At 40.8% G+C, this 22,818-nt stretch overlaps 1 protein-coding gene across 1 annotated transcript in view; it reads right to left on the reverse strand.

Moving 5' to 3' along the window:
* TMEM120A (transmembrane protein 120A) overlaps positions 1–22,818 on the reverse strand; it is an 83,014-nt gene that overhangs the window by 33,115 nt on the left and 27,081 nt on the right. The window contains exons 2-6 of the mRNA XM_077296278.1: positions 9,605–9,723; positions 7,808–7,918; positions 6,803–6,862; positions 5,899–5,994; positions 5,660–5,749 (exon numbers count right to left, since the gene is read on the reverse strand). Coding sequence (XP_077152393.1) covers positions 5,660–5,749; positions 5,899–5,994; positions 6,803–6,862; positions 7,808–7,918; positions 9,605–9,723 — 476 coding nt within the window. The remainder of the gene's footprint in view (positions 1–5,659; positions 5,750–5,898; positions 5,995–6,802; positions 6,863–7,807; positions 7,919–9,604; positions 9,724–22,818) is intronic.

Raw genomic sequence — 22,818 nt, forward strand, 5'->3', positions numbered from 1 at the left:
CGGATTTTTACGCACCGTTTTTTTTTTTACCTGCGGATTTACCGCGGATTTCCTGCGTTTTTTGTACGGATTTCACCTGCGGTTTTACACCTGCGGATTCCTATTGAGGAGCAGGTGTAAAACGCTGCGGAATCCGCACAAATAATTGACATGCTGCGGAAAATACAACTCAGCTTTTCCGCACGGTATTTTCCGCACCATGAGCACAGCAGATTTGCTTTTCCATAGGTTTACATGGTTCTGCACACCGCACAGAAAACTGCTGCGAATCCGCAGCCAAATCCGCACCGTGTGCACATACCCTAATTCTAACTCTAATTCTATCCCTAACCCTAATTCTAACCCTAACCCTAGTTCTAACCCTAACCCTAATTCTAAATCTAATTGCAACCCTAACCCTAGTTCTAACCCTAAGGCTTCTTTCACACTTGCGTCGTGTGACGTAAGTCGCAATCCATCATTGTGGGGAAAAAATGGATCCTGCAAATGTGCCCGCAGGATGCGTTTTTCCCATAGACTTGCATTGACGACGGATTGTGACGTATGGCCACACATCGCGTCCGTCGTGCACTGGATCCGTTGTGTTTTGGCGGACCGTCGTCACGAAAAAAACGTTCAAGGGAACATTTTTTCGTACATCGCGTCTGCCATTTTCCACCGCACATCCGCGGCCGGAACTCCGCCCCCTCCTCCCCGGACTGCAGAATGGGCAGCGGATGCGTTGAAAAACTGCATCTGCTGCCCACGTCGTGCACAAGTTTCACAACGTGCGTCGGTACGTCGCGCCAACGCTTAGCGACGGAGCCATACCGACGCAAGTGTGAAAGAAGCCTAACCCTAGCCGTAACCCTAGTTCTAACCCTAACCCTAGTTCTAACCCTAACCCTAGTGGAAAAATAAAAATAAATATAATTTCTTTATTTTATAATGTTCCCTACCTATGGGGGCAATTGTTATGATCCTTAGTGGTTGAGGATCACGAATTACTCCAGCTAAGTAACAAACATAGGACAAGCTCTAGGGAGGTGGCAAACTGGACTGACCGCAAATCTGAACCTACCCAAACACACTAGAAGTAGCCGGTGAACGTGCCTAAAAAATCCTAGACGTCTCGAGCCAGCCTGAGGAACTAACTACCCCTAGAGAGAAAGAAAGACCTCTCTTGCCTCCAGAGAAATAATCCCCAAAGATATAGAAGCCCCCAACAAATAATAACAGTGAGGTAAGAGGAAGGCACATACACAGGGGTGAAAACAGATTCAGCAAATGAGGCCCACTAATACTAGATAGCAGAAAATAGTAAAGGGGTCTGTGCGGTCAGTAAAAAACCCTTACAAAATATCCACACTGAGATTTCAAGAACCCCCGCACCAACTAACGGTGTGGGGGGAGAAACTCAGTCCCCTAGAGCAACCAGCAAGCGAGGAGATCACATCTTAGCAAGCTGGACAAGAAACATGATGAATGCTGATAATCAAAAAATGAACGGACAAAAACTTAGCTCGTCTTGGAGAGGCTGGGAGCAAGGTAATCACAAGGAATCTGAAGAGCACTGAATACATTGATAGCAGGCAAGGAACTGAGTATCCAGGTGAGTTAAATAGGAAACCCACCAAGGATAACGAACCAGCTGATAAAGCCAACCTGCAGAAAGACAACACTACACAGTACCACTTGTGACCACTAGAGGGAGCCTAAAAATAGAGTTCACAACAGGCAATAAAGGGGGGGGGGGCTATTTACTATTTTTTTTATTTTGATCACTGTGATTTTGCAAGATGGCAGCGCCCATCCTGGAAGCCGGACGGACACCGGGAGGGACCCCAGGACTCGGTAAGTATGGGGGGTGGGATCGGACAGGACGGGGGGGCGGAGGGGAGAGGAGTGCAGCGGGGAACGGAGGGGTAGGAAAGGCTGACAGCTGCGCCAGATCGCCGCTGTCAGTCGGTGGGGGGGGGGCAGATTGGGGTCTCCAGCTATGGCCAATGATATTGCAGCATCGGCCATGGCTGGATTGTAATATTTCATCAATTTTAATTGCTGAAATATTACGATTGCTCTGATTGGCTGTTTCACTTTCAACAGGCAATCAGAGCTATCGTAGCCACAGGGGGGGGGGGGGATTGCGAATTGTGCTGATGTAAAGTGGCCATGTGGAAAATGTTATTTATTAAGTATTTTGTGTGGCAGCAGTCTCCGATTTAAGGGCATAAAAATTCAAATTTTGAAAATTGCTAAATTTTCATCATATTTACATTTTTTTCATAATTAAACGCAAGTTATAGCGAAGAAATTTTACAACTAACATGAAGTACAGTATGTCACGAAAAAACATTCTCAGAATCAGTGGGATCCGTTGAAGCGTTCCAGAGCTATAACCTCATAAACTGACAGTGGTCAGAATTGTAAAAATTGGCTTGGTCATTAAGTACCAAATTGTCTCTGTCACTAAGGGGTTAAAATGAAAAAGATACACCAAGCCATTGTGTGCTAGCATGTGCATATAAATGTTATTTATACCTCCTTTTATAGAACATCATAAGATCTTGACAAAGCGTGGGAGCATGTGACACAGCCATAGACTATTTGGTCGGATCCTGTGATTGCACCCTCGATTAACAAGATTTATTGCTGCTGATGATTATCTTTGGACTCTTAATAATTGTATTTGGGAATTTACATTCAGTGCATTGCTGAAAAATGAATCTATTAAAAGGGAATATCAAAGAAGGCATAATTTCATTTTACTAATTGCACAATAGATATGGTAAATACTAAATGCTGACAAGTCCTTAAAGGGAAGCATTAACTATGCAGTCCAATCTGCAGCATCATGTTATAGAGCAGGGGGAGATGAGCAGATTGATATATATAGTTTTGTGAAAAAAAGATTCAGTATAGTTTTAATAATTTAATCCTCTTCTCTTTCTGGAATTTCTGGTCCAGTGGGCGGTCCTATCAGTGACTGACAGCTTATTTGCACAAGTGTGCAAACAGAGATGGCTGTCAGTCACTGATAGGACCGCCCACTGGACCAGAAATCACAGAAAAATTTTAAATTATTAATACACACATTATCCTGAATCTATTCTCACAAAACTATACATCAATCTGCTCAGATCCCCCTGCTCTATACCATGGTGCCTGCAGATTGGACTGAATTTTCATGGTGACAGGTTCCCTTTAAGCAGCGATCTTGGAGGAGTAACCTTTACTCCATGCATATACATATAGATCCTGATGTATGGAAATAAACACTGGCCTCTACCACTGCAGCCATAATACTCTGGGCCAGCAAGTGCAGAATCAATGTAATCAGTATGTATATTGTCACACCTAGAGCTCAGTTCTTTGCCGGGAATGTGTCACCAGAAAATGACCTATTGTTCTAATCAGGGTTTTATGCTGAATGTATTTTATTTCTATATCATAATGTATATTAACCCCTTCATGACCCTGGTTATTTCTGTTTTTTGCTCCCCTGCGTCCCAGAGCCATAACTTTTTTATTTTTCCGTCAATATGGCCATGTGAGGGCTTATGTTTTGCGGGATGAGTTGTACTTTTGAACAACAGCATTGGCTTTAGCATGTCATGTACTAGAAGATGGAAAAAAAATTCCAAGTGCGGTGAAATTGCAAAAAAAGGGCAATCCCACACTTGTTTTTTGATTGGCTTTTTTGCTAGGTTCACTAAATGCTAAAACTGATCTGCCATTATGATTCTACAGGTCATTACGAGTTCATAGACGCCAAACATGTCTAGGTCTTTTTTTATCTAAGTGGTAAAATAAAATTCCAAACTGCTTAAAACAAAAAAATTGCACCATTTTCCGATACCCGTAGCGTCTCCATTTTTTGTGATCTGGGGTCGGGTGAGGGCTTATTTTTTGCATGTCGAGCTGACGTTTTTAATGATTTGGTGCAGATACGTTCTTTTCATTGCCGGTTATTGCATTTTAAAAACAATTCTGGGGTTTCAATGTATTTTTTCTCGCGACGCCGATCACGTTAATCCTTTTTTTTTATTGACAGATCGATGCGATTCTGAACAAGGCGATACCAAACATGTGTATATTTGATTTTTTTTATGGTTTTATTTTGAATGGGGCAAAAGGGGGGGTGATTTAAACTTTTATGTATTCTTTTTTTCATATTTTTTTTCAACATTTTTTTTTTACTTTTGCCATGCTTCAATAGCCTCCATGGGAGGCTAGAAGCTGGCACAACTCGATCGCCTCTGCTACATAGAGGTGATGTACAGATCACCTCTATGCAGCAGAATTACAGCATTGCTATGAGCGCTGACCACAGGGTGGTGCTCATATCAATCCAGCATCAACAACCATAGAGGTCTCAAGGAGACCTCTGGTTGTCATACTGACACATCGCTGACCCCCGATCACATGACGGAGGTCAGCGATGAGCGCATTTCTGGCCGGATGCGGTAGTTAAATGTCGCTGTCAGTGTTTGACAGCGGTATTTAACTAGTTAATAGCGGCGGATGAATCACGATTCCACCCGCCGCTATTGTGGGCACATGTCAGCTGTTCAAAACAGCCGGAGCCCGCATCAAAGCAGGGGATCTGACCTCGGACGTACTATCCTGTCCGAGGTCAGAAAGGGGTTAAAAAGATCAAAATCTTGTTTTTAGACTTGCCACTAAGTGTAATATTAGACATACTTTCTGTTCTGTACATGTAGCCACATGGACATAATCTGCAATAAACTGGTTCGGACTCACTCATTTTTTTTTTTTCATAGGAGAACTTTATGGGTTTGCTTTTATCTGGGTCATTGTGAAGGCAGGGGGAGGAGGCGAGTTGGACATTGCCTATTGTGAATGGTAGATCCTCTGTTATCTACTGTAACTAGAAGTGTTACTGTTCACTGTGATCCTGGCTGTGATGATAATGAGAGTACTAAAAAGTTTGCTGGAGCGAACAGGAAGTATGAGTCTAGTATGAAGTTTAGTGGCCAGTGTGAAAATCGCAAACATTTTTAACAGATGATATAAAGAAAAAAAAATGTGAAAAATGTGTATATATATCTGTTTAAAAATGTAAATTTGACATAAAAACCTGATTAAAACTATACAATGTTTTCTGATGATAATCTTCCTTTAAATGCCATTTATTCATTTTCTTTAGTCTGCACAACTGAATGGATTTACAATTTGTCTCAAGTAAGTTCAGAAAAACATAATTTAAAGGAAATAAAATACAGTGTGTCCATAAAATCATGGTGCACTTTTGACCAGTCGCTGGAAAGCAACAAAAATGATAGAAATGTGAAATCTGCTCCAAATAAAAGAAAAACTATCCCAGTTTCATACCTATTCAGTGCAGTTTGATGTGGGCTCCATTTGTTCCCCTGCACACATCCAAACCATAGCATAAGCTTGTGGTTGCATGATGTCACAGACCTGGCAGTGTTAATCACAGTTCAGTTTATCAGGGGTTAATCTGACTGTGGGCTCAGCAATAGCTTAAATGAGTTTATGTTGTTTGATTGGTTCTTGTTATCTCTCCTCATGAACAGGTCTTATATGATTGGGCCAGAGAAAGGGCGCCAAAATGTAAACTATAAAAGTGCACCATGACTTTACAGACACACTGTGTATCAAAATTTTCATGTGTAGAAAAAAAAACCTAACTGACCTCGATCCGTTGTTTATTAAAATGCTTTCACGGATGGTAAGAGTGCAGTAATACCAAACCAGAAGGAAGTTAAACATGGCGTCTGTCACCCTAAAAGGAAATAATAAAAAAAAGAATATTAAACTGATGAACTACAACCAGTAGATGGAAGACAGAGGTCAGTGGCGCATGGAGGGTCACACAGTCCGGTAGCTCCTGTGCCCATTTACCACCAGGGTGTACATGTACCATTTACCTACCTCGAGTTCAGAAGAAAACGACAGACAAAGGACAGGACAAACAGGATCATTGTGAGGTACAACTTGAACTTCTCGTATTCATCTTTGTAAGCAAATCTGACAAAGAAAAATAAACCATTTACAGAAGTATCAAGAAAAGCAGACTCATGACCACTGAAGTCACAGTGAAATCTACAGGTGGCTTGCGGATCAAGAAGCAGTACGGAGGTCAGAAAAATTCTATGGGCAGTTTTGTTTAGGTGACTGGTGGGCGGGCACTTGATTCATTGACACTACGTATATAAACTTATGATATATCTCTATAAGAAGTTTACCTATGTGGTTCAAAGTGCGTACACCCTACTAATACTACAATATAACTGTCATGTCCAAAAATGCTATTTGCATGCAAGCATACTGTATAGTCAGGTAAATCGCATTACAGTCATGCAGTCTGCCCTACTGGAGCTGCGGCTACAGGGAGAAAATGAACTGGTATCCTCCCTGTAGCTGCTCGCTTCTAGTCAACGGGGCTGTGAAAAGGTTATAGTTACTGCTCACTATAGAGAGAGCACACTGTAATCACTCCCCGGCACTTACAGCACGATGTGTACCGTGTGTGTGCACGTGTGTGTAGAGCAGGCTGCCTAAGTGCTGGGGAGTGATTACGGCACGCTCACTTTATAGTGCGCAGTGACTGCAATAGCTCCCTTCACCACCCCATAAGTTAACTGAAAGCAAACGGCTACAGGAAGTACGCAAGCTCATTTTCTCTCTGTAACCACTGCTTCGGTAGGGCATGTAGGCAGAAGTTTAGCGCTATTCTCCTGCAGATTCATTCTATATCTGCAAGTAAATAGCATTTTTGGTCCCTTTAATAGTCCAGTGAAAACAGACAGGCCCCTAGGTAAGCAGGTTTACTTACTTAGCCTGCTTGCTCAGGAGGGTTACATTCACGTTTCCCAATACCAGACTCAAGTACAATCTGAAAAAGAGAGAATTCGACAAAGTCACATCTTCTAGTCATTACATCTGCTCCTCAAGTATGAAACATGGTATATGGAGAGAGATCTAGCGCTCTCTCAACTGAACAAGATGGGATATTATTCACATGTTCTAGACCAGGACACCGCACAGCCTCTGATCATGGGAACAAGGCTATCCCCATCCTATTACAGGCACCAAGACTGAGAAACATAAGCTGCTCTTCACAGAATAATTTTTTCACCAGTACACAAAGTACTTATCTTGCTAATATGCTAATTTTCATGGGTTGAAGCATTCCATTAAATGACTGCCGATTGGCTCCATACAAGTTGCTTGGCGGTCTTTTACTGGACTGCTTACGCAGCCTGACGAAATAACAATGGAGGCAGAACGATTTTTAATATGATTATTTTTCCCATAAGGTATCATGTTGGCAGCAGCCCATGTCCTGTTTACATGTGGTGATGTGCTGCCGATATTGAATTTTATGCATGCGTGTAAGAAGCTCTTTTATCGGGTGACTGGTGGCCTCGGTAAACGTGCCGATAATTGGGAAAGCAGTTTCTTCTGAGAACTCGTTTACGGACTCATCTAAATATCGCATATCTGACATTATTCCCGTTATTTCTCCCCTGACTCTGATAGCTTAGGGTCCATCAAGGTAGTGCGCAGAAAGCTGGACAACAGTAGTGGCCCAATAAGATCAGGCATTACTATACAATGGCGGTCATCAACGCCTTGGAAAAAGAAAAACACATTTAATTATATATGGTATTGTAGAATAATTAACTGGTATCTTGTGGACTAGTTCTTACACTTTGATTTGGAGGGGCTTTGTAATTTGAGTTGGGGGTACTTCTAAGTACACACTTAGCGAGTATTGCATTTTACATTGCTGCTGTATATTTAAAGCAACTGACTATCACAATTCTTCATTTTTTACCCATTTTTCTTGGGGAGGAAAGACTCCATTTCAAAAAATGCCTTCTCTCGCAGCTTCATAGTTTCTCTGATTTCCGTAATTTGGTCTTCATTTTCTTGTGTGTTCTTTATCCTGGATGAATACAAAAGAAAATATCCTCAGTGTGATTTATGCTGTGGATGTTACTGTGGATTTTATGCAAAAAGGTGGAGTATGAATGTGCTGCTTTGCCGCATCATTTACACATCTTAATCCACAGCGGTATTTGGTTCTCTGCAGCATTTTCTCTGCTTTGTCCTCTAGATTCTCCCAAAACTGACAACTAGTGAGAAAACAGCATCAATCAAGCAGAGCTGCATGACTAGAAGCCAGAGAGGAGCTGTCTAGCAGACACTGCTGCCCGTGGCTGGTGTGTAACACTGGCCAAAAACCATCCCTTAAAATTATGGTTTCTTCAAAGGAAACCTGTTACGTTGGCCATCACTATTTCCTTACAGACACAGTGTTGATGTGCAGGTTAAAAGCGATACTATAGGAAGGTGCCAGGCCACAGTACTGAAAGTGTGGTACCAGGGAGAACATTGACTTTATTTCTCCTGTGAGCCACCGGTTTTCAGTCATGCAGACTTGCCAGCGTGACTACAGTCATCGCTCATTATACTGTGAGCGGCTGTAAGCACACGTGAGTGATGGCAGCAACACGTCTGCATGACTGAAAACCGGTGGCCGGGTGCTGATGCGGCTACCATCACTGCTCAATACACTGTGAGCAACGGCTAAAAACAAGCCCTAGCACTGTTGTACTGCAGGGCGAGCTGTCAGCCAAAGTGCCAAGGTGTGCTTACAGCCGCCACTCACAGTATAATGAGCGATGACTGCAGTTACGCTGACATGCCTGTATGACTGTAAGCCGGCGGCTCCTGGGAGAAATAAAGTTCATTTTCTCCTAGCTGTCGCACTTACAGTACTGCATCCGAGCACCTTCCTATCATCGATATCCTGCAGATTGACCCAATATTTGCATTATTCGACCAGATAGGTTCCCTTTAAAGCACTAGAGTACTGTACAATAAAATGTAAAACGTAATTGGAGAGCCTGAGGTAAACCGCGCTGCTCATGGTTATGTGTGCACAGGTTCCTGGCAACTGAAATCGAAGGTGATCAGCTGATATGCCTAATGAAAGCTGTGGTGTTCTGGCTATGGTTACTTTGTCGATTACACCTGGTGCACGACCCAGGTTCGCACGGTGCCGCTACTACATCACAGCACAATAGAAGTGAATTGCCAAACCTGAATGATGTATGACTGAGACAAGCAGGTCACAAACAAAAACAAAAAAAAAAAAAACAACAAAAAGACAGACAGCAATGGACCTCTTGTGATTTGCTTGTCGCAGTACCCTTGGGGTTGCAATGGGACCCAATTCACTTTTATTGCACTGTGATGATACCCTCGGCTGCATGATATATGTTGCAGCAAAAGTCTTCGTGTAGCCCTAACCTTATTTTTAGAAATTGCAATGCAAATTTGTGCCATGTCTTCTAGATTGGGAGCTATTGAGTATATGTGAAATATGCTATAATGGCCTAAATACCCCAATAGGGAATATGGACCAGAATTATCCTATGTGCATTACACAGGTCTCCACACACTTTTTTCATTTTTTACTGACACAAAGAAAAGGTTTTGTGCTCTGCCAGGGCCATTCTCTCGGCTTGCTCTGGCAAGGAACATGTCTAAGTAATTACAGCACGTCTTTGGTGTGAACAATTATAGCATCTGCTGTTTAATTCCCAGACGTAAGGCTATTACATACTTCTTCAGTTCCAGTGACAGGTCTTTCAGCTTTTTCTTCTGCCGGGTAATGGAGCTGGAACACCGTGTCTGCAGCTTTGTTAGTTCCTCCAACTTCTGCTTGTATGAACGATGGGTCTCCTAATAAATCACACACATAAATTACTGCTAGAATCCAAGGTGACATTGCCGTGGGTGTAAACACACAAGACATTAGAGCAATTAGATACAGATAGCTGAGGAATGAAGAGGGAATGAGCATATATCTCAGAAGTCAGACAACCTACCAAACACAGAAAAAAAGAGGAAACTCCTGAAAAGTTTAAAAGAACCTGTCAGGCACTTGATGCTTCCCTCTGTGACAGGACGATGCAGTAGTGACGACAGTATTGAACAAAGGCTGCGGAGTCAGTAAGCCAAATCCCTGACTCCACCAAAATGGGATCCGACTCCACAGCCCTGCCATGGTTGTGGAGTTGGTAAGCCAAACCTCCGACTCCTCAATTTCCATGGCACCGACTCCACCAAAATGGGCTCCGACTCCACGACTTTGCAGCCCTGATTGAATAATGTGGTTATGGTGTGATTAGGTCACATGTACAGGCTTCGAATGATGTCCTATTATGTTGCACTTTGACCTGCGGTGACTGACAGAGTGGTAAGTGTTTCCAATGGTGTTGGATTTTCTGTGGCTGACTGCAAGTTGTACTTAACTCAATTACCATAGACGTTAATGCAAGTTGCAAATGACTTTACTGAGATTAAGGCAATTTATTTCCACAAAATCACAGCTCTAAAACAGTTAAGGAGTTAATCTCGGGGTGTTTTCAGCATTTTTTACCCTAAGGAAATTCAAAGAATTGGGTAACATTGGGCTTAGTCAATAGTAGATCACAATTTTTTCCACTAAAATGTTACTTTGGCTCCAAATTTTGAATTTTCAAAAAGGAGAATAGGAGAAAATGAAATGTTATACAACTTCTCCTGAGTACGCCAATACCCCATGTATGTGGTAAAAAAAACACGACACTACTTTTGAGGCACATTGTAAGGCTCAGAAGGAAAGGAGCGCATTATTGGAGTTCAGATTATGTGGGAATGATTTGAGGGTGCCATGTCACATTGGCGGAGCCCCCGAGGTGCCAGAACAACAGAACTCCTCATAAGCAACCCCATTTTTCAAGATACAACCCCAATTAATTAATCTAAGGGTGCAGTGAGCATGTTCGCGCCACATGTGTCTCACAGAATGACAAGGCCCCACGAAAGCCCTTAGATAGGAGGACACACGGGGTCCCAGGCCCAGTCATTTTAAAATTAATTACTGTTATGGTATTTTTGCACCACACTTTTATCATCTTTTTTGCCTAATCCCACTCCCCCCCCCTCTCTTCTCTATTAAATGGGGTATTCCCACCTCCAAGATCCTGCCCCAATGTGTAATAATATTAGCAAATACCTCCAATTAGAAATGGAGCATAGTTTTTCTGATTCACCATGTCTCTTTCCTCATGTGCAGGCATTGCAGAACCTTAGGTATCCACGGGTATGACTAGCTACTAGTGAACTAAGGCCGGGTTCACATTAGCGTTTGAGTCCGCAGCGTGGTGCTGCAGACTTTTTTCCTTAGCTCCGTGCATGCACATATTGCATTTTCTTGCGTTCGGCGGGCACGTCAAAACGACGCATGCGGACGCATCCGCACACACGCATGTCCCTTCATACCCAAAGTTAAAGATAGGTACACAGGATTCATGCGGAAGTACAGTAGGTGGAGCTTAAGGAAAGAAGTGCGCAGCACCACTCTACGGACTCAAATGCTAATGTGAACTTAGCCTAAGTGTCACTATATCAGTGGTTGTTTTTCCAAACAATTTTATTAACATTTTCAACCAAAACAAGACATAGAGAGAGCAAGGTTAACATAAATGCAATGGCATGAAACGTTTATGAAGCATAAAAGTAAAAATAGAATAAAATAACAAAACAATAGCTACAGTAAATTCTTATGGAAATATTTCCAGCCAGTGAGACCATTTTTTCAAAAAGGAAGGAAAGCAGCCATTCAGTAACGTAAATTTTTGTTCATAGGATTTATGCAAAGCCAGTTTGTCAATTTCTTGTGAACTGGGTATTTTAGAATATTTTTTAAAAAAAGCAATAGCATTCTTAAAAACTAAAAGCAGATGTATAACAAGTTTCCTAAACGGTGGAGTCAATTGATCTGCATTCAACAAAAGCAGGGACAACTGAGGAGACAGAAAAAAATCCGAACGTTTTAATATAATAGAAATAAGAGAAGAGATTTCATCCCAAAAAGGTCTAATACGTGGACAAAACTAAAACAATTGGGAAAGGCTACCATAATGTCCACAATCCCTCCAGCAGAGAGGGGAATTGGAAGGATTAATAAATGCTAAGCGAGAATCACCTAGACTAGAAGTTTAAAATAAGACTCGTGAAGAGCCATGGACATGGTGGCAGAATAAGTCAAGGACATGGCCAGTTCCCAATCATCTAGAGCTACAGAAAGATTCAAAGTAGATTCCCATTTGCTCATGTATGGGGATTGGTAGATATGGTATATTGGGTAGACCAAAATATGCTATGACCGAAGTTGCATAAAATATTAATCACCAGCTCCGATAAAGGAGGGCGACCAGTCACCAGTGGCCTCAAAAAATCCTTTAAAATAGTAAACTGCATAAAAGCCGATGAGGGAACACCAAACCTATCTTTAAGGTGGGTAAATGAAACAAACTTGTTACCATCAAAGATGTCATGTAGTTTAGAGATTCCCCAGTCAGCCCAACTTGAATGCAGATCAAACGAGAAAACAGTAGCCAAAAAAGAGAGGGGAAGTCTCAGCATAAGTTCCATCCTAGTGAAACTGCTTTTACATTTTGAGAAATTTCCGCCATGCCACAAGAACAGCTACGAATATCGGATGATCAGACCGAAGCAAAGACTTCGAGGTGAATAAATTGATAATAATATTACAAGGTGGAGAATTTCTATTAAAATATAATTCCAATTCCACCCATGAAGGTGTATGATCTGCAGACCACCAATATAGACTCTGTTTAATTAAATTAGAGAAATAATAGGCAGAAACATTAGGAAGACCCATACCCCCACGCAATTTATGTTTATACAGTTGACTAGAGGCTATACGAGCTCTCTTGTTGCCCCAAACAAACAGATTGAGGTGTGCCGGCAAACTGGTCAAATAGGAAGTAGAAACAAGTAAAGGAAGGGACCTGAAGATATAGAGGATCTTGGGAAGAATTATTGATTTTACAATAAGGCACCTTCCCCACCATGAGAATACTTTATCATCATAAAATCTAAGCTCTTTAGAAATAGAATCAATAAGAGAATCCAAATTGCTGGGAATCAAGGAGCTAAGGTTTCTAGAAAACCTCAGATCCAAATAAACAATACCCGTCTCCACCCAACTCCAGGGTGAAATATCCTTTATACTCTGGATTTGAGAATGGTTTGCAAATGTGGAAGGATTGGTAAGGGACAGGAGAATATCATCAGCATATAAACTGATTTCAAATTCCTTACGATCCGTGCGAACTCCCTCTATGGAGGGATTATCTAATGAGCTGGGCTAATGGCTATATGGCAAGGGCAAAAAGCAATGGAGAAAGGGGGCAACCCTGTCGGGTACCATTAGAGATTGGAAATGGGGAAGAAAAGTGATTATTAATATAAATTTGTAAAAAATGTACAAGATAGCGGCGCTAGTGCAGATGGAAATCAGCAGCTGCAGGTAATATTCCGTACCACACACCGGAATGAATAATCCTAAACCGATATATATAATGTGTTTTACCTGCGCTATAAGCTGTAAGCACATTAATCAAACAATCACCTGTTAGGTGAGGGACGTATTCAAATTGCTCAATGAGGGGTGTGTGTGATTCACAAACCAGATCGGGTGGAGATAGAAACTATGGTTAAAGGAAAGAGAAAAAAAAAAATGGTCTCAAGGTATGCTTTCTTTTTTTATAAAATATAGCTAGGATACTGCTGCGATACTTCCTTATACTCTAGGGAGTGCCGTGGCGCTACTGGTTAATAAATGATCTAAAATAATATATATATATATATATATATATATATATATATATATATATATATATATATATATATATATATATATATATATATATATATATACACACACACACACATATATATATATATATATATATATACACACATACACACACACACACACACATATATAAAATAATGTAGTGATAAAACCCTATAAGTCTCAACTAATAAGACACCAGTAGAGTACCCGAACCGAGCCCCAGTAGTATACCAGACAGGTGAGTATGTTTAGATGCAGAAATGCTGATTAAATACGCAGTCTCAGTTGAATACCTGTGATATACAAAAGTGCTTTAAAGATTGTCCATAGTTCCTAGGCGGCTTGTGCGAGCGCCGTCCCGGCCGGTGACAGATGCTCGCGCGGCCTGTGCTTGAAGTTACTGATGCGATGCTGTGCAGGACCTGCGATGACGTTCGGGTCACGTGATCGTCAGTCACGCAGGGTTCCCTGATGAAGGAATCGGCGCTATTCCGAAACGCGTTGGTTTTTTTGGCTCCCACTGCGCTCCACAGTATCTTCAGGGGCACCAAAATTGCCTGCAGGATGCGTTTTTTCTCCATACACTTGCATTAGCGGCGCATTGCGACGGATTGCCACATGTTGCATCCATCGTGCGACGGATGCGTCGTGTTGTGGCGGACCGTCGGCACAAAAAAAACATTACATGTAACTTTTTTTGTGCGTCGTGTCCACCATTTCCGACCGCGCATGTGCGGCCGGAACTCCGCCCCCGCCTCCCCGGACATCACAATGGGGCAGCGGATGCATTGATAAACTGCATCCGCTGCCCCCGTTGTGTTTTTTTTTTTCACTGCATGCGTCGGTACGTCGGCACGTCGCATTGCGACGTGTGTCGTACGACGCTAGTGTGAAAGTAGCCTTAGCCCTCTATCTACAGAATTTCCTGTCTATCCACATTTTTTTTATGCAATATCTTTCTCCCAAGGGTTTATATCACACACCCTTCTCCGCTTAGCTATAGAGCACACTGATGAAGGTCCTTGCAGACTGAAACGTTTGTGAACATTGTGAATACTGTATTTATTAAACACTTTGTTGCATCAGACTCCCCAGAGTGTGCCTAAGTATATCTTGTATCTTAAATCACAGATGAAACACAAAATACTTAATAAATAACATTTCCCACATGTCTACTTTACATCAGCACAATTTTGTAACCAACATTTTTTTGTTAGGAAATTGTAAGGGTTAAAAGTTGACCAGCGATTTTTTTTTTAGGGACTACATTACATTTGAAGTCACTTTAAGGGTCTATATGATAGAAAATACCCTAAGTGAAAGCATTTTAAAAACTGCACCCCTCAAGGTGCTCAAAACCACATTCAAGAAGTTTATTAACCCTTCAGGTGCTTCACAGGAATTTTTGAAATGTGGGGGGAAAAAAATTAACATTTTTTCCCCAAAAAATTTACTACTTCAGATCCAAATTTATATATTTTGACAAGTGTAACAGGAAAAATATATAGAAATAGCAATTGGACTAAAATTTAACTTTTATTAATAAAGATAAAAAATAAACAGACTAACTGTGATGCCTACACCACGTGATATAACACATACAAGGGAAATAAAAAAGAGGGGTTGACGTTCCCTCTTAAGACACAAAAGGTACGTAGGAAAAAATACACATGCGCTGATCCGTTCCACCAGTAGATCCAGCAGCACACATTGGTTCCTATTCATACAGAAATAGCGATGCTAGAGAGTCGGGCAGGCACGGGTACACATGTAAGTTAGTGATATGTGCAATGTCTGCAAAAAATCAACAATAAGGCATTATACCCCCAATTGTCCTCTTACATGTTCAGAATACTATATACCACCAACTTGAGTGCTTAATCTGTCCTTCAATTAATCAAACTAGCTCCACTAGAAGTTTTTTCAATGCAAATGTCTAGAAAGGACAATTTTGTAGGGTTCACTTCATACGTGAAACTAAGGCCTATGTTGTTGGTATTAAGGCCATCCACAAACGAGCCAAAATCCAGAGAATTCCCTCTCCAAATGACCAGAATGTCATCGATGTAACGAAGCTATAATATGACTTTATCATCGAGGCATAACGTGGAGTCACCAAAGACCATTGTCTCCTCCCACCAGCCCAGGAGCAAATTTGCATACGAGGGCGCACAAGGGCTGCCCATCACAGTGCCCCTGAGCTGGTGGTAGAGCTTCTGGTCAAAGAGAAAAATATTTTTAGTGAGGAAAAACGCCAAACTTTTCAATATGAATTTATTGTGTTTGTCAAATTGTATGCCCCTGGTGTTCAAAAAATATCTAGCAGCTGCTAGGCCCTTGTCGTGCGGAATGGAGGAATATAGAGCTTCGACATCTATGCTTCCTATTACCATATCGGGGTCAAGAAAAACACCATCCAATTTACTTAGGAGGTCCGTGGTGTCCCGTACATACGAATTCAATGAGCTGACAAGTGTGGCGCACGCCGAGAACAGCGTGCGATACATCGCGGTCCGATCATACTGCTTATAAGGGAGGCACAAGCGGGCGTCAGGTAACGCAGCCCCGCAGGTTCCCTGTCACTCCCCTGATGAGTCCTGGATAGGACGAAACGCGTCGGGAGACGCTATCTGCCATTTACAGGCCGAATTCTCTTTCCACATTACAACAAATGGGTGAGATCATTCCAAGCTGCCTGTGATATAGGCGCTATGGCTGAATTCACATTGTATCTTATCTGACTGAAATATTGTTGCGATATAGGTGGAAACTCTTGATATGGGTATGCAATTATTCCACAAGACGCATATAGAGATTTGACTATTCCAGTCAGGAATGTGTTTTCTTAGGCCTATTTTGCTGCTTTATATAAGTTTTCATTGGTTTTGGCATATAGCTAGTTTGATTAATTGAAGGACAGATTAAGCACTCAAGTTGGTGGTATATAGTATTCTGAACATGTAAGAGGACAATTGGGGGTATAATGCCTTATTGTTGATTTTTTGCAGACATTGCACATATCACTAACTTACATGTGTACCCGTGCCTGCCCGACTCTCTAGCATCGCTATTTCTGTATGAATAGGAACCAATGTGTGCTGCTTGATCTACTGGTGGAACGGATCAGCGCATGTGTATTTTTTCCTACGTACCTTTTGTGTCTTAAGAGGGAACGTCAACCCCTCTTTTTTATTTCCCTTGTATGTGTTATATCACGTGGTGTAGGCATCACAGTTAGTCTGTTTATTTTTTATCTTTATTAATAAAAGTTAAATTTTAGTCCAATTGCTATTTATATCTAACTTTCATTTGGAATATATCCTGCTGTATTCACATGTAACAGGAAAAAATGGACCCCAAAATTTGTTGTGCAATTTGTCCTGAGTACACAGATACCCCATATGAGGGAGAAAACTACTGTTTGGGCGCACGGCAGGGCTTGGAAGGGAATGCGCGTCATTTGACTTTTTGAAAGTAACATTTCCAGGAATCATTAGCGCACGTCATGTCCTATTTGGAGAGCCCCTGATGTGCCTAAACAGTGGAAACCCCCCACAAACCCCATTTGGAAAATAGACCCCTCAAGGAATGTATTTAGATGCATGGTAAGCACCTTGAACCCACAGGTGCGTCACAGAAGTTTAAAACGTTAAGATGTGAAAATGAAAATAATCAAATCACATTTTCCTTACAAAAATGTTTTAGCCCCAAGTTTTTAATTTTTCTAAGGGCTAATAGTAATTTTTTTTACAATAAAATTACTTGACTGTCTATACAATAATTTAAGAAATAGTATAAATTCACAGTACAAATCTACAGATTCATTAAACATGCTGGATCAATGTAAATATGGGAAAAATCAGAGGTGTGTAAAGTAAATGCAAGGTTGGCAAGAATAGTCTCCTGCCAGATGTTAAGTCAGATCTGGAAGGTATTCAGCAGTGGTTCAGAGCTTGATAGGACAAATAAATATGACAGCAGGTGAAAGCGAAGATTAGTGGTTGCAATACACTCTAGGTGGCGTTATTGTTTCAAATTTTAGAACAAAACTTGAACAGTCTTTAGAATACAATGCCTACAAGTCACAGGTCACTATAGACTTTCCAGGGCCATTAGGGGTGGTGATAAAACTCATCAGACCTCACTGCTTAGGATCATTACTACCACTTCTAGCCCTATTGGGAAGAGACTTCCTTTCTTTAACTGACCATCCTAATTACGCTCCAGTCTAGTTCATTACACCACAGGACTGAATTGTGAGTCTACAAAGCAGTCCTCAGGGCAGTCAATCCTCTAATACATACTGCTCACCAGTTGCTATCAGGCTACTATCTCACACAGCCCCGGGGATCGTCTTTGGTATGAATCTCACACTAGCAAACCTCTTTCCTGGGCCAACACTGGCTCCATCTGATTCCACAAAACTGACGTCCCCTCAGGTGAAGGCATGCTGCGCCCACAGACAGTGTAGTTAGCTATCCAAACTAAGAACTCCCCAGAGGCAAGAAGTCTCAGTGTCTGCTCTCCATATTCTCTAAGCCTTGTTGGTTTGTAACAAGTCTATGGTTTTCCCCAAATCACACATGCCTACAACGCTGTGCAGTTTCTCCAAGGCCATGTTTTGCGTATTCTCGCTTCCTATAACCCATATAAAGAACAAATTTGCACAACAAAGAACAAGGTAACATTAAAAGGTCTTTAGCTTTATTACATCATTAATAAAAAAAAATGTAAGTATAATGAAAGGGATGATCACGTGGTGAAATCTGCCAATAGTGGAACCACAGGTCTGAGTATAAATAGAAAAAAAATATACAAAAATATTCCATATATCAACCCCAAACATCAAATTCATGTATAACCAAAGTGGAAACTATATTTATCATGGAGATCAGTTGGAGTCAAACTGAATGACATGTATATGTATAAAGAGAATGGAGTGGCAGAAAGGAAAAACAGTGTAGAGTATTACCTCAGACCTACGGTGCCGTGCCACAAGCCCCTATTTATCCACATTTGTACTCTCGCTTCCTGTTTACTGCCTCTCTTTATTCGAATAAGCCGTTATGACCTCCCGTCTACCGATGCTTTCTATTGAGCAAATCCACTGGAGCTCTACTTCACTGACGCCCATGCAATGGACAGGTATCTTCACAGTCAGCAAACACACACCACTCACAAGTCCTTCCATGGCTGCTATCTCACACAGCTCTTCCTTGACAGGTGAAAGGTTATGGTGGCCACCAACAATAGCATCCAAGATCCTAGGTGCAGACTGAGCAGACTCCTAGACAAACAGATATTAAAAGTGGGCCACATACAGTTACGTCCATATATATTTGGACAGAGACAGCATTTTTCTAATTTTAAATCAAAAAAAGAATAGGAGCACAGAATAGAACCTATCACTTATTCATATATATATATATACATATCTCAAGTAGACACTGAAATTGATCATAAAGGGAACCACTTGAAAAATTCTATATAAATAAATATACAAAAAAATAATCCAAAACTCAAAAATGTTCAAAATATAAATAATTTTATTTTAGATCTTATTAGAAACACCAATCCAAACCAACACACAAGAGATATTATTAAAAAACATATACAACAATTTTAAAAACCGGAGGGAGCAGAATACCACCCATAACCTGAATTTTTCATAATAATGGTATACAGTTTTTTTTGCAATATATCTACGATAGTGGGGAAACCAATCTAAAAATATCAAATTTCATTTATATAAATACAAACAAAGTGCTCGTAACTCTATATATAAATCCAAGTGATGTAGTCTTGTTTGCAATAAATAGAGGGAGATATATCTTTCAAGTGCACATCGCCAAGTCATATATAATAAATCCCAATCCCGGGGAGTGCGGGATAGTGGCAATACCACGTGGGAAATGAATCCTGGTTAGTATATGGAGATTGCAATATGCACTGGTCACTTTTCTATTGGGATTTATTATATATGACTTGGCGATGTGCACTTGAAAGATATATCTCCCTCTATTTATTGCAAACAAGACTACATCACTTGGATTTATATATAGAGTTACGAGCACTTTGTTTGTATTTATATAAATGAAATTTGATATTTTTAGATTGGTTTCCCCACTATCGTAGATATATTGCAAAAAAACTGTATACCATTATTATGAAAAATTCAGGTTATGGGTGGTATTCTGCTCCCTCCGGTTTTTAAAATTGTTGTATATGTTTTTTAATAATATCTCTTGTGTGTTGGTTTGGATTGGTGTTTCTAATAAGATCTAAAATAAAATTATTTATATTTTGAACATTTTTGAGTTTTGGATTATTTTTTTGTATATTTATTTATATAGAATTTTTCAAGTGATTTTTCTAATTTTGGTTATAGACATTACCACAATTAATTTTAAACAAAACAATTCAGATGCAGTTGAAGTTCAGAATTTCAGCTTTCATTTGAGGGTATCCACATTAAAATTGGATGAAGGGTTTAGGAGTTTCAGCTCCTTAACATGTGCCACCCTGTTTTTAAAGGGACCAAAAGTAATTGGACAATTGTCTCCACGGCTATTTCATGGACAGGTGTGGGCAATCCCTTAGTTATGTCATTCTCAATTAAGCAGAAAAAAGGCCTGGAGTTGATTTGAGGTGTGGTGCTTGCATTTGGAAGGTTTTGCTGTGAAGTAAACATGCGGTCAAAGGAGCTCTCCATGCAGGTGAAACAAGCCATCCTTAAGCTGCGAAAACAGAAAAAACCCATCTGAGAAATTGCTACAATATTAGGAGTGGCAAAATCTACAGTTTGGTACATCCTGAGAAAGAAAGAAAGCACTGGTGAACTCCAATGCAAAAATACCTGGGCGCCCACGGAAGACAACAGTGGTGGATGATCACAGAATAATCTCCATGGTGAAGAGAAACCCCTTCACAACAGCCAACCAAGTGAACAACACTCTCCAGGAGGTCGGCGTATCAATATCCAAATCTACCATAAAGAGAAGACTGCATGAAAGTAAATACAGAGGGTTCACTGCACGGTGCAAGCCACTCATAAGCATCAAGAATAAAAAGGCTAGACTGGACTTTGCTAAAAAACATCTAAAAAAGCCAGCACAGTTCTGGAAGAACATTCTTTGGACAGATGAAACCAAGATCAACCTCTACCAAAATGATGGAAAGCGAAAAGTATGGTGGAGGTGTGGTACAGCTCATGATCCAAAGCATACCACATCATCTGTAAAACACGGCGGAGGCAGTGTGATGGCTTGGGCATGCATGGCTGCCAGTGGCACTGGGTCACTAGTGTTTATTGATGATGTGACACAGGACAGAAGCAGCCGAATGAATTCTGAGGTATTCAGAGCCATACTGTGTGCTCAGATCCAGCCAAATGCAGCAAAACTGATTGTCCATCTGTAGTATGAAACGACGACCAATGACCCAAAACATAAAGCCAAAGCAACCCAGGAGTTTATTAACCCATTTACCCCCAAGGGTGGTTTGCACGTTAATGACCGGTCCAAGTTTTACAATTCTGACCACTGTCCCTTTATGAGGTTATAACTCTGGAACGCTTCAACGGATCTTGGCGATTTTGACACTCTTTTCTTGTGACATATGGTACTTCATGATAGTGGTAAAATTTATTTGATATTACCTGCGTTTATTTGTGAAAAAAATGGAAGTTTGGCGAAAATTTCGCAATTTTCCAACTTTGAATTTTTATACAATTAAATCACAGAGATATGTCACACAAAATACTTAATAAGTAACATTTCCTACATGTCTACTTTACATCAGCACAATTTTGGAATTAAATTTTTTTTTCGTTAGGGAGTTTTAAGTGTTAAAAGTTGACCAGCAATTTCTCATTTTTACAACACCGTTTTTTTTTTTCAGGGACCACATCTCATTTGAAGTCATTTTGAGGGGTCTATATGATAGAAAATAACCAAGTGTGACACCATTCTAAAAACTGCACCCCTCAAGGTGCTCAAAACCACATTCAAGAAGTTTATTAACCCTTCAGGTGTTTCACAGGAATTTTTGGAATGTTTAAATAAAAATGAACATTTAACTTTTTTACACACAAAATTTACTTCAGCTCCAATTTGTTTTATTTTACCAAGGGTAACAGGAGAAAATGGACCCCAAAAGTTGTTGTACAATTTGTCCTGAGTACGCCGATACCCCATATGTGGGGGTAAACCACTGTTTGGGCGCATGGCAGAGCTCGGAAGCGAAGGGGCGCCATTTGACTTTTCAATGCAAAATTGACTGGAATTGAGATGGGACGCCATGTTGCGTTTGGAGAGACCCTAATGTGCCTAAACATTGAAACCCCCCACAAGTGACACCATTTTTGAAAGCAGACCCCCCTAAGGAACTTATCTAGATGTGTGGTGAGCACTTTGACCCATTAAGTGATTCACAGAAGTTTATAATGTAGAGCCGTAAAAATTAAAAATCATATTTTTTCACAAAAATTATCTTTTCGCCAACAATTTTTTATTTTCCCAAGGGTAAGAGAAGAAATTGGACTCCAAAAGTTGGTGTACATTTTGTCCCGAGTACGCTGATACCCCATATGTGGGGGGTAAACCACTGCTTGAGCGCAAGGGAGAGCTCGTAAGGGAAGGAGCGCCATTTGACTTTTCAATGCAAAATTGACTGGAATTGAGATGGGACGCCATGTTGCGTTTGGAGAGCCACTGATGTGCCTAAACATTGAAACCCCCCACAATTGACACCATTTTGGAAAGTAGACCCCCTAAGGAACTCATCTAGATGTGTTGTGAGAGCTTTGAACCCCCAAGTGTTTCACTACAGTTTATAACGCTGAGCCGTGAAAATAAAAATTATTTTTTTCCCACAAAAATTATTTTTATCCCCCAGTTTTGTATTTTCCCAAGGGTAACAGGAGAAATTGGACCCTAACAGTTGTTGTCCAATTTGTCCTAAGTACAATGATACCAAATATGTGGGGGGAACCACCATTTTGGGGCATGGCAGAGCTCGGAAGGGAAGGAGCGCCATTTGGAATGAAGACTTAGATGGATTGGTCTGCAGGCGTCACGTTGCATTTGCAGAGCCCCTAATGTACCTAAACCGTAGAAACCCCCCAC

Source organism: Ranitomeya variabilis, chromosome 3 (assembly GCF_051348905.1).
Source record: "Ranitomeya variabilis isolate aRanVar5 chromosome 3, aRanVar5.hap1, whole genome shotgun sequence".
Taxonomy (NCBI): domain Eukaryota; kingdom Metazoa; phylum Chordata; class Amphibia; order Anura; family Dendrobatidae; genus Ranitomeya; species Ranitomeya variabilis.